Source organism: Pipistrellus hanaki (genome assembly GCF_964339955.1).
Source record: "Pipistrellus hanaki genome assembly, chromosome: 11".
NCBI classification, from domain to species: domain Eukaryota; kingdom Metazoa; phylum Chordata; class Mammalia; order Chiroptera; family Vespertilionidae; genus Pipistrellus; species Pipistrellus hanaki.
The window spans coordinates 8,554,274-8,565,599 of record NC_140513.1 but is presented as its reverse complement, the minus strand read 5'-3'; the positions used below and the strand labels follow the sequence as shown (position 1 = coordinate 8,565,599).

At 60.6% G+C, this 11,326-nt stretch overlaps 1 protein-coding gene across 2 annotated transcripts; it reads left to right on the top strand.

The window, feature by feature from the left end:
* Positions 1-204: 204 nt before the first annotated feature.
* Positions 205-8,316, top strand: KIF12 (kinesin family member 12). Of its 2 annotated transcripts, XM_084899163.1 has the most exons (19): positions 205-334; positions 405-470; positions 565-643; positions 962-1,089; positions 1,225-1,300; positions 1,851-1,985; positions 2,157-2,292; positions 3,111-3,202; positions 3,339-3,495; positions 4,575-4,693; positions 4,781-4,885; positions 5,453-5,555; positions 5,638-5,728; positions 5,923-6,009; positions 6,384-6,474; positions 6,552-6,656; positions 7,136-7,236; positions 7,337-7,464; positions 7,786-8,315. In XM_084899163.1, the coding sequence occupies exons 1-19, from the start codon at positions 309-311 to the stop codon at positions 7,923-7,925; spliced, it is 1,965 nt and encodes a 654-aa protein (XP_084755289.1). In that variant the 5' UTR covers positions 205-308; the 3' UTR covers positions 7,926-8,315. The 2 variants fall into 2 exon arrangements, with proteins under 2 accessions (XP_084755289.1, XP_084755288.1); XM_084899162.1 differs by having other exon boundaries at positions 245-470; positions 7,786-8,316.
* Positions 8,317-11,326: the final 3,010 nt, after the last annotated feature.

The following is an 11,326-nucleotide window of genomic DNA, read 5'->3' as shown; positions in this document are numbered from 1 at the left end:
TGGTCTGGGTGGTCCCTCCTCCTGATGGGACTGGGCAAGAGCAAGGGCTCCTCAGACTCCAGATCCCCCTGGCTGGGGGTCCCCAGCTTGGAGAGACTTTCTCCACCACAGAGGTGAGGCTGGGTAAATCTTTAACTAGCGCCCCGGGGAAGGCCGAGCCTTTCCGGATGGATGACTGCCTGGGAGGGGGGATGGGGTGGGGGAGGTAGGTGTGCACAGCCAGCCGCAGTGTGGTGGAGAAGGGAGGGCAGGGTGGAGGGGAAGGAACGAGACGGGAGCAGAGCTAACTCCGGGGAGCGAAGCAGGACATGGAGGAACGGGGATCCCCCGATGGGTAAGCAGCGGCCCCGGGAGGTTCGAGGCCCGCTGGACACGGGACAACTTAACTCGCCTCGCTGCCACAGGGACCCCGCGCGGAGCCTGGAGCAGGGCCCCGAGGGGCCGGAGACGCCCATCCAGGTGGTGCTCAGGTGGGTGCAGGTTGGCGAGGCGGTGCCTGAGAGAGGAAGGGGCCGATGGAGAGAGACATCGGGATGGACCCTCCGCCCTCCCGTCGGACCCCAGGGTGCGTCCCATGAGCGCTGCGGAGCTGCGCCGGGGGGAACAGAGCGCGGTGCACTGCTCGGGGACCCGGACTCTGCAGGTGAAGAACCCTCCCACCCCAGGACCTAAACATCCTACCTCCCTTCCCCCAGGCGACTGTGTCCGGGCTCCGCCCTCCCGAGCCCCGCCCTCCCGGGCCCCGCCCCAGACCCCGCCCTCCAGGGCCCCGCCCCAGACCCCGCCCTCCAGGGCCCCGCCCCAGACCCCGCCCTCTCAGGCCTGGCCACGCCCCGCCTCCCAGGCCACGCCCTCCCCGGCCCGGCCTGGCCCCGCCCTTCCAGGCCTGGTCCCACCCTCCCAGGCCCGGCCCGCCCTCCCCGGACAGGCCCCGCCCCCTCTCCACCGCCCCGTCCCTCAGGTGAGCCCCCCGGGCGGGGGCCCCGACGTGGCGTTCCGCTTCGGCGCCGTGCTGGACGGGGCGCGCACCCAGGAGGACGTGTTCCGGGCGAGCGGTGTGCGGCGACTCGGGGAGCTGGCGCTGCGCGGGTGAGTGAGGCCCTGGGGATGCTCCGCACCCCAGCACTCCCTGACCCGTCCGCCCCCCTTCCCCCCCCCCCCGCCACCACCCCCACCACGCCCGCTGCCCAGATCCAGCCACGCACCCCTGCCGCCCGCCCGCAGCTTCTCCTGCACCGTCTTCACCTTCGGCCAGACCGGCTCCGGGAAGACCTACACCCTTACGGGGCCTCCTCCCCAGGTAGGCTGAGCCCCCCTCCAGGGTCAGGGGAAGGGGGTTGAGGGTAGGGAGCCTCTGACAGAACAGGCGCCCCCAGGGAAGGGCCTTCGTATTTGCAGACAAGGCACCTGAGGCCCAGGGAGGTGGGAGGATTTGCCCAATATGGACTTCAAATTGTGTCCCTTTTTAAAACATATATTTTTGTTGGTTTCAGAGAGGAAGAGAGTGGGAGAGAGAGAGAAACATCGATGGTGAAAGGGAGTGATGGATTGGCTGCCTCCTGCATGCCCCCTACTGGTGATAGAATTAACAAAGTTGGGGTGGGAGGGTGTCCTACCCTTAACCAGAATCCAACTGGGACCCTTCAGTCCCCCCACTGAGCCAAACCAGCTAGGGCAGATTCTGTCCCTTTTACTGACAAGCTCAGCCTTCATCCAGGAAATGGAAGCGATAGCACTGACTGCGGGAAGTACATGAGATGTTATACGGAAACTTGGCCTGGTTCCTGAGGCATAGAATGGAAAGGCGCCAGGAAGGGTAGTTATGACTGTGGCAGTGTTTCTGCCCTCAGGGCGAGGGGGTGCCTGTACCCCCCAGCCTGGCTGGCATCATGCAGAGGACCTTCGCCTGGCTGTTAGACCGCGTGCAGCACCTGGGTGCCCCTGTCACCCTCCACGCCTCCTACCTGGAGATCTACAACGAGCAGGTGGGGACGGGGATGAATGAAAGCGCACAATTGAATGGGGGTCTTGCTTCCCCTGGGGCTTGGGTCAGGGGGTAGACTGGGGGGAGGGGAGGACTGATGTCGGTAAGGTCTGGGAGGGGCATGGTTGGACTCAGGCCCCTTCCCTCACACGCCACCCTCCTCCTCTCCCAGGTTCTAGACTTGCTGAGCCTGGGGTCCCCCCGGCCCCTCCCTGTGCGTTGGAACAAGACTCGGGGCTTCTATGTGGAGCAGCTGCGGGTGGTGGAGTTTGGGAGTCTGGGGGCCCTGATGGAACTTCTGCAGATGGGTGCGTGCTGCCTCGGGGGAGCTTTGGGGTCAAGGGAAGCCTGTCCCTCTACTGCTCCCTGAATGCACTCAGGGCCCCTGGCTGGAGCTGTGATGACCAGAGGGGACCCTTGTGGGAGCCAAGGGCCAGCACAACAATTCAGACACCGCCCACGGATGCCCCATCCCGCCTGAGACCTCCTGCTGGTTCTGCCTTTCAAACTCTTTCTGGGCCCGCCCTCTTTCCAGGCCAGGACCTCTGCCTCAGTCAGCCTCTTTTTTATTTATTTATTTATTTTTTCTTCCTAGAGAAATCTTCCCAACTCTTCCCCCGTTCCAATCTGTGCTCTTCCAGGCTCCAATCTGTGCTCTTCCGGGCGGCAGTCCACATCCCTCTTCCCCTCCAGACCCTCCCAATGTCCTGAGGGCAAAGGTCACGCCTATAGCCTAGCCTATAGGGCCCCTCTGTTCCAGTCCCACTCATTCGTCCAGTGTTTATGAGATGTGTTGTTATTCACCGCAGCCTGCTTGCTGGTCCTGGGTGAGACTCCGGGCTCCTGCCCCGTTATTCCCGCTGACCTCTCTGCTCGCTCCCCTCCCTTCACACAGCAGTTTGAGGGACGTCTATCCAATGTGACTCTGACGGCATTCCTCCACTCAGTTCTGTCTGAACCCGGCTCACCTGCTCGTGCTGAAGCCAGACCCCGCATCCCATCACCACCCTCTTTTCCCGCCCTGGAGCCTTGGCCCAGGCTGGCCCCTCCCTCCCGGGACGCCTTGGCCCTTTTCTGTTACTGCTCTTCCTCTCAGGCCCAGGTTCTGCCGCTTTCCCCCCTCCAGGCCTCAGCCGCCGAAGGAGCTCAGCACACACCCTGAACCAGGCCTCCAGCCGGAGCCATGCCCTGCTCACGCTCCACATCCGCCGCCAGACCGTGAGTGGCCGGCGTGGGAAAGGCTGGGGAGGGCCCTCGGCAGGGTCCGCCTCGGGGTTAGAGAGCAGCCTGGGTGTGCACCGGAGGACGGAGTGGAAAGCAAGTCCCCACCAAGCCCTGACCCCCTTCCCCCCAGGCCCAGCAGGTGCCTCCTGGGGATCTCGGGGAACACCCTGCCGGTGGGAAGCTGTGCTTCGTAGACCTGGCTGGCAGCGAGAAGGTGGCGGCCACCGGGTCCCGCGGGGAGCTCATGCTTGAGGCCAACAGCATCAACCGCAGCCTGCTGGCCCTGGGTGAGTCCCTCCCCTTGCTCGGCCTGTAGCTGTACAGGAAGCAGGGAGCAGGGGAGGAGGAGGAGGAGGAGGAGGAGGGGGAGGAGGAGGAGGGGGAGGAGGGGGAGAAGGAGGGGGAGGGGGAGGAGGAAGAAGAGGGGGAGGAGGAGGAGGAGGGGGAGGAGGAGAAGGAGGAGGGAGAGGAGGAGGGGGGAGGAGGAGGGGGGGAGGGGGAGGGGGAGGAGGAGGAAAAGGGAAAGGAGGAGGGGGAGGAGGGGGAGGAGGGGGGAGGAGGAAGGGGAGGAGGGGGAGGAGGGGGAGGAGGGGAGACGGGGTTGTAGTGTAGAACTGTGAGCCGGGGCTACAGGCCTCCTGCCTGACTGGCATCCCCCTTCTTAGAACATTGCTGCGGAGTCTAGAGCAGCGTTTTTCAACCGCTGTTCCGCGGCACACTAGTGTGCCGCGAGATGTTGCCTGGTGTGCCGTAGGTGCAGGCAAGACAAGAATTTTATAATTTTTCACTATTTTGTTTACTTAATATTTCATAATAAAGTAATTATAAAATACTTTCTTTGTGTTTATTTGATTCCTATTCAAGAGAATTACTTTATATATAGTCAATATAGGCACAGAGTTAAATTTTTTAACATTTTCTAATGGTGGTGTGCCTCGTGATTTTTTTCATGAAACAAGTGTGCCTTTGCCCAAAAAAGGTTGAAAAACACTGGTCTAGAGACCCCGTAAACTTGATTCTGTTAGAATGAAGCTGCATTCTAACCTGGGAGGTAGCACACTCAAGTGCAGAGCAGGAGCCCTCAGACGCTCAGCCTGTCCCCGCGGGGCTGGGACACGGAGGCCCAGCAAGGGAAGAAGGGACAGACCTGTCTCCCCACCTCCACCCGAGGGCCTTCCTCCACCTGCCACGTGCTGAGGGGACGCCTCTTCATTCAGCCCCTTTGCCAGGCGTTCCCTGGGCCCCTGCAGATGCCAGGCCCTGTGCTGGGCCCTGGGGTGTGGGCGGAGGTTCCTGCTCCGCACAGACCAGCTGCCTGGCCCCGGGCGAGGGGCATAACCTCACTGGGCCTTCTCTTCCCCCCCAGGCCACTGCATCTCCCTGCTGCTGGACCCGAGGCGGAAGCAGAGCCACATCCCTTTTCGAGACAGCAAGCTCACTAAGCTGCTGGCGGACTCCCTGGGGGGGCGCGGGGTCACCCTCATGGTACCTGAGGGGAGGGGGGCCGGCCGGGAAGAGTGGGGCTGGAGGGAGGGGCTCCCAGGGAGGAACGCTCAGGGGCCTCCTCCCCAGGTTGCCTGTGTGTCGCCCTCCGCCCAGTGCCTTCCCGAGACCCTCAGCACCCTGCGCTACGCCAGCCGCGCTCAGCGGGTCACCACCCGGCCCCAGGCCCCCAAGGTGAGGGAAGGAAGACCAGGCAGAGGGGTGGCAGGGGCGATGGTCGGGGTCAGGCAGTGGTTGGAACCTGAGTTGGTATCACAGATGAAACCGGGATTGAGTCAGAGTTAGGATGAGAGTTGAAATCTTGCTGATGGGGCCATGACTGGGTCGATGGGGTCAGAGCCAGGGTCACGGTCAGAGTTGTGGCAGGTCCCAGGTGAGAGTCTGATTTGGGATGTGATTCAGGGTCAAGCCTGGATCCCAAGTGGTATCGTTTTTAAGTCCGAGTTGAGTTGGGATCTGATGTGGAGTCTTGTGTGGGGTCTGAGCCAAGATTGGAACAGAACCGACTCTGGGTTGGACTTGGAGCTGGGTCCGGCTTAGAGGGCGCCCTGCCTCGCTGGCACACAGCTGAGGCCATAGGCACTTCGATGCATTGGGACCAGGTGCCCCCTCCAGGTGGGCGTAGCCTTGTGCCAGGGTGCAAAGCCCGCGGGGGAAGCATGGGCTGGTTTTAGGCTCCCTCCCGCCCCACTCCCGGAGCCCCTGCACTCTGCGGGTGGCAGCGCCGGCCTCTCTCTGCAGTCCCCGGCGGCAAAGCAGCCCCCGCGCCTGGAAACGGAGATCTTGCAGCTCCAGGCGGAGAACCGGCTTCTACGGTCCCAGCTGAGCCAGATGGACCTGAAGGGTATGAGCTTCCAGCTGCAGGTGGGACGTGGAGAGCATCTGGGCTCCTGTGGACCCAGCCATCTCCCCCTTCCCTGCTGCAGCCTCTGGATTCGGCAGGACCCGCATGGCCTGGGCCCAGCAGAACCTCTATGGGATGCTCCAGGAGTTCATGCTGGAGAACGAGAGGCTCAGGTAGGGCCTGGCCGGGAGACTCCGTACCCACCCCTCCCTGCCGGCTGCTTCTGCCCAGCGGCCCCCTGCCCACTCCCTGACTCCTTTCTGGCCCCACCTACCTGCCGGGGCTCGTACTGCCCTGCAGCGCGGGGCTGGCTGATACCCACACCAGCCCTGCTTCCTGCCACCTCCCTGGGGCCTCGTCTTCCCAGGAAGGAGAAGAGCCAGCTGCAGAGCAGCCGGGACCTGGCCCGGGACGAGCAGCGCATCCTGGCCCAGCAGGTCCAGCAGCTGGAGCGGTGAGCACGGCCCCCAGCCCCGGGACAGGCCTGGGGGCAGAGGGCAGGTCGGAGAATGGGACGGTTAGAAGTCTGACCTCTGGATTCAGGCCACCTGGGTTCCGATTCCAGCTCTGTCACCTACTAGCTGGGTGACCTCGGTGAGTCAAGCTACCTCTCGCTGCCTGGGTTTCCTCAGTTATTAAAATGGGGGTGATACGGTGCACACCGATTAGGGCTGTCTTAAAGATGGGTCGCATGAGTTCGTATGTTGAGCTCTGCAAACGGTGCCTGGCACTCCGTAGTGTCCGGGGGTATTTGTTAAATGGGGGGTGTGGGGACCAGCCTGGTGGTAGGGTTGAGGGTGGCAGGCACAGACCCCCTGTTCTTTCCAGGCGCCTCCTCTCTGCCTGCTACCTCCACCAGCCCCCCCTTGGCCCAGCCCCACCATGTCCCTGTGCGATGGCGCCAGCTCCCTCCTGCCATGTGAGTCTCTGCCCAGCCTGAAGTGGGGGGAGGGGGGGACAGGAGTGACAGGGGGCCTCTGACATGCCCTTTTGCAGGCCCTGCCACCCCTCTGCTCCTGCCCCTGCTGCCACCTCTGCCCCCTGTGCCGAGCCCCACTGGCCCACTGGGCCTGCCCACGGAGGGAGCTCCACCTGCCCCAGGTAGGAAAGGCCGAGTGGGGCGGGGGGAGGCTAGGAGAGCTGGGGCCTTGATCCAGGGTCAGCACAGGAGGCTTCAGAGCTCCAGGGCCTCAGGGCCCCAGGCTGGGTCCTGGGGAAAGTGGCTGATTGGGCTCCTGCCCGGGGTCCAGAATCACTGTTTACCGCGCCTCCGTCTCCCCATCCTGCCTTCTTCCAGGAACTCGCTCTGCCATTTGCTTATTCCTTCCTTCCCTTACATGCATTTATGCATTTGCTTCTTCACTCCTTCACTCACTCACTCGCAACTCTCCTCTGAGCGCTTTGCTTTGCACCAGCCCATACCGGGCACTGAGGATTCTGCCCACAGAAGACCCCGCCCCTTCATGCCCATCCGGCAGTCTTGGTGCCCCCGGGGCAGGTGTGGTTGTGATCAGCACCCGGAAGTGGGGCCCAGAGAGGCAGGGCTGAGGTCACCGTGTCCGCTGTGGTCTCTCTTGCAGGTGTTTGGCCCTAAGGCCCCCGACGGCGTTCCCCTGTCTGCCCGGCCCCCACCCTGGGTGCCCCCGTGCAGCCCTGGCTCTGCCAAGGGCCCCCGAGAGAGGTGGGCCCAGCCCTGGGGCACTGGGGCACTGGGGCGGGGGGCGGCGGAGGCCTGGGCACTTGAAGGCTCACCTCCCACCACCCAACTCCCCCTGGCCCAGGAGTCACAGCGACTGGACTCAGACCCGAGTCCTGGCGGAGATCCTCACCGAGGGGGAGGAGGAGGAGGTGGTGCCCTCTGCACCCCCCCTGCCCCCGGGGCCCCCAAACACGTCGCCGGTGTTGAGAGGTGAGGAAGGGAAAGAGCGGGGAGCTCCTAGGGTTTTCTGGGATCCCCAGGCTGGAACGCACCCTCTCCGGAACAGTCTTCCCATTTCTGAAACAGGGCACAGGCCAGGGGGTCATTCCTAAGATCTTCCTCGTTTCCAGACTTGGAATTCTCTTCTTCCCAGGGCCACCTTCATGCCCAGGTGCACACCAAAGCCCAGGGCGTATGGGAAGGGGAGGGGACGGGGGCAGGGGAGAGTAGGTACCATCTGAAGCTTCCCCAGAGATGTTTGACCTGGTGACCCAGGGCAGTGCAGGCCTCGAGTGTCCCCGTCCCCCTCAGGTGGGGCCACGGTTCCAAACCTGGCCCGGAGGCTGGAGGCCCTCAGAGACCAGATCGGCAGCTCCCTGCGCCGCGGCCGGAGCCAGCCAGCCCCGCACGAGAGCAAACGGAGCCCCAGCCGAGTCCTCCCTCCCTGCTGAGAGCAACCTGGGAACACAGGAGGCCGCCGTGGGACCTTGGGCTGGGCTCTGTGCTCTGGGGCTTCAGTCTCCCCATCTGTTAAATGGGTTCAGCAGCTGCCCACCCATTCTGCAGCCTGGCTGGGCAAGGGCCATGCCTGAGGGTCAGGGGTGATGGCTGGGGGGCCATTTGGGGCAGTCAAGGTAGGGTGCCACCCCGGACTGTGAGTAATGAGACTGGGTTCAGGAGAAGCCAGGCAGCAGGTGATGACATGTACATGACAATAAAGAGTCCTCAGAGCCAAGTCTGGCTGGTTCTGTCCTTCGTAAGTCACTCACTTCCCTTGGGGACATCCCGGTCGGGGGTTCTCGGGTGAGTCTGAGGAAGAGAAGGCAAGGACTCTTGGCAGAAGTGTGTGTCCCCTTGTGATCTGGAATATTCCAGGTCCCATCTCCTTTCACATATGACACGCATTTTAACTGAGCAACTATTATGCACCACTGGGACAGCACGGGGAATCAAATGATGAGCACCCTCTCGGGATGGTCATGGGGATCACATCCACGGCTATGTGGAAGGAGGGCAGCACGGAGCTTTGCCTATGGCAGATGAGTTAACCCAAAGCAACTTGTAGCCAACAAGGCAATTCGATGGAATTGACCATCTGGATTTTAAAAATTAATCATCCAAACCAATATTTACTGAGAATCCACGGTGGGCCAGCATTGAACAAAGCATAAGAATCCTTATCCTTATGGACAAAAAGAAAATGACAATGTCCGTGTGAGGTCAGTGATCAATGCTGTGGAGCCAAACAGTGGGAGGTCCCTCGGCCAGGGCAGGCGCAGCTCTAAGTCAGTGGCAGGAAAGGTCTCACGCAGGTGACATTTGTGCAGAGGCCCGAGGGAGGAGGGTGGGCCCGACGTGCCGTGAAGTCACTGTTCCTGCTCTAGGTGATTCTGATGCCCCACCAGCTTGGGTGGCTCCACCCCTGCCAGAGCCCTTATCTCACTCACTGCATCGTGGCCCTGCTTGCTGGGAGGTCTCCGGCCTCAGGCAGGGAAAGCCCCTGGCACCGAGTGTGAGACTTTCCTTAGCTGCCTTGGGAGGACGGACAGGGACCACCCAGGGGGACCCTGGCTGTTGCTGCTTCATTTGTGTTTGGATGACTCCTTTTCCCGTTGGAACCAGCCGCGATTTTCCAGTTTCCTAGTTCCAGCTCAGCCGAGCTCCCACTTCCTTTCCCAGAGATGGACGCAAGGGGCTAAGTCTCCACGTCCCCCATCTCCCAGGCGCCATGCTCACTCTAGAGCTGCCACTTGTCCAGAGACCCGAAGCACCAGGACATCCATAGGATCCAGTGAGCTATCAGGATCTCCGAACCCTGTAGTCCTCCCTGAGGATTTATGAACTGCAGAGGACGTGTCTGGAACCCTGAAAGCGATAGGCCTTCCCTGGAATGCTGGGATTTGGGGTACTTTGGCCCCATGAAATAAGATCGTCGTTCTCCAGAAGAGTTAGACTAAAAGATGGTCTCTGGAACCTCAGAGCGTTAGAACAGGGTGAGGGCGGTTCTCAGAAATCCTGGACCACTAAAGGGATCACCCAGAATTCCGGATCCCTAAAGGATCTCGCTGAAGTTTTAAAATCTTGTGTAGACGTTAGGAAGGAGTCTCTGGAATCTTTGTCTGGGGGTAGGGATGTTCACCAAGAGCTTGAGGGTCCTCCAGAAGTTTCCAGAATGCTGGCCAATCTAGAGAGCAGCCTAGATGTCCAGGGGCCTGTGTGAGTTCTCCAGATCCTTGGGGACCCGACTCCAGCCGGTGCAGGAGGGGTTGTGGGACAGCATGAGCACTGGGAAGATCACTCCTGCGGGTACTTGTGTGTAAAAGGCCCTGAGGCCTGATGAGGTGAAGTCAGAGTGAGAGTCTGTGAAGATCCTACTGCCGAGAACACCCTGCCTCATCTCTGTCTGCTCTGCCACCTTCCCTCAGAAGTGCCCAGCTTTCTCTCACTCGGGGTCTTTCTTCTCTTTAATGACACATTTGCCCCAAATTCACATTTATTCAAGATTATAGACAACATTTCAACCGCTTCGAAGGCTATTTTGTGTCCTCTTAGGTGACATTTTTCATTTCCATCCTCTGGCCCCCCTGCCTTCATCCTTTGGAAGGACTCATCTTCCTTTATTTTAAGCCAGTGTTGGCAAACTCATTAGTCAACAGGGCCAAATATCAACAGTACAAAGATTGAAATTTCTTTGAGAACAAAAATTTTAAACTTAAATTTCTTCTAACGCCAGTTCTTCAAAACAGACTCGCCCAGGCCGTGGTATTTTGTGGAAGAGCCACACTCAAGGGGCCAAAGAGCTGCATGTGGCTCGTGAGCCACAATTTGCTGACCACAGTTTTAAGCGAACACACAGGTGGGGCCAGGTGGGGCGGGCAGGGGTGGCCTTGCTCTGAAACAACGAGCAGCAGCTGCTAGAACTTGTAGACGGATTGGGGCTGTCGTTGGAGACTAGGTCTGGAGTCACGAGACCTGAGTTCGAAGCATGTAGCAACAGACCTACTATGTGAGCCAGACAAGCCCCCCCCCCCCCCCCCCCCCCCCCCCGCCATCACTGACATCTACATGGGCTGGCCATCCAGGAAGACCTTCGGGAGTTGTCCCGAGGTGTCTTCCTCAGGAACCTTCATTCAGCTCAGGGCTCTGATCACACACACTCATCTGTTACACACTAAGCCCCTACTTGAAGGCCAGGCCTGCTGGACCGGCCTGGTCTGTTCCCAAGGAGCTTCCAGACAATTGGGGGGAAAGGACAATAAAGGCAACAATTGGTAGCCATGGATCGAATGACAATCAGCAAAAGTATGTGGTGCCAAGCATTGTTCCCAGTACTTGCCATGTATGAACTCGCTGACGGCTCGTAACTACTCTGGGAAGTAGGTCCCATTATTATCCTCGTGTCGCAGTTAGGAAACCGAGGCAAGAAGAGGTTCAGAACTTTTCCAAGGTCCTACAGCTGGCAGGTGGCAGAAGTGGGATTTGTACCGGGGTGGTCTGTCTATTTGTACCGAGGTGGTCTTGATTATGTGTCCTCAGCCACCATGCCAAGTGCCACCCAGTAGGACCACAGAGGAAGGGCAAATAGAGGAGCAGTTTCTGTCCAGCTCAGGAACCTCTGAGCACATGGGGCAGCCTCCCTGGAGAAGTCGGTCTCCGTCAAAGCCCAGCACAACCCAGCAAGGCCAGACCATGCCGAGGCCTTAGATGGGGCAGAGGATGGGACTTCCCGAGGTCTTATGCCTCCGAGGGGGAACCCTCACCAACCTCAACGATAAAGGAATCCTTTACAAACCATCCAAATGAAGCAGGATTCTGAGAGCCTGAGCAAGGTGGTCAAGGTCTCTGAACCTCA

What these genes read in the sequence shown, in the direction of transcription:
- KIF12 (XM_084899162.1), top strand. Translation starts at nt 331, where the DNA reads ATGGGTAAGCAGCGGCCCCGGGAGGTTCGAGGCCCGCTGGACACGGGA. An exon ending in TGGAGATCTACAACGAGCAG is followed by an intron (nt 1,986 to 2,156) that starts GTGGGGACGGGG and finishes CTCCTCTCCCAG; the next exon opens with GTTCTAGACTTGCTGAGCCT. An exon ending in GATGGAACTTCTGCAGATGG is followed by an intron (nt 2,293 to 3,110) that starts GTGCGTGCTGCC and finishes TCCCCCCTCCAG; the next exon opens with GCCTCAGCCGCCGAAGGAGC.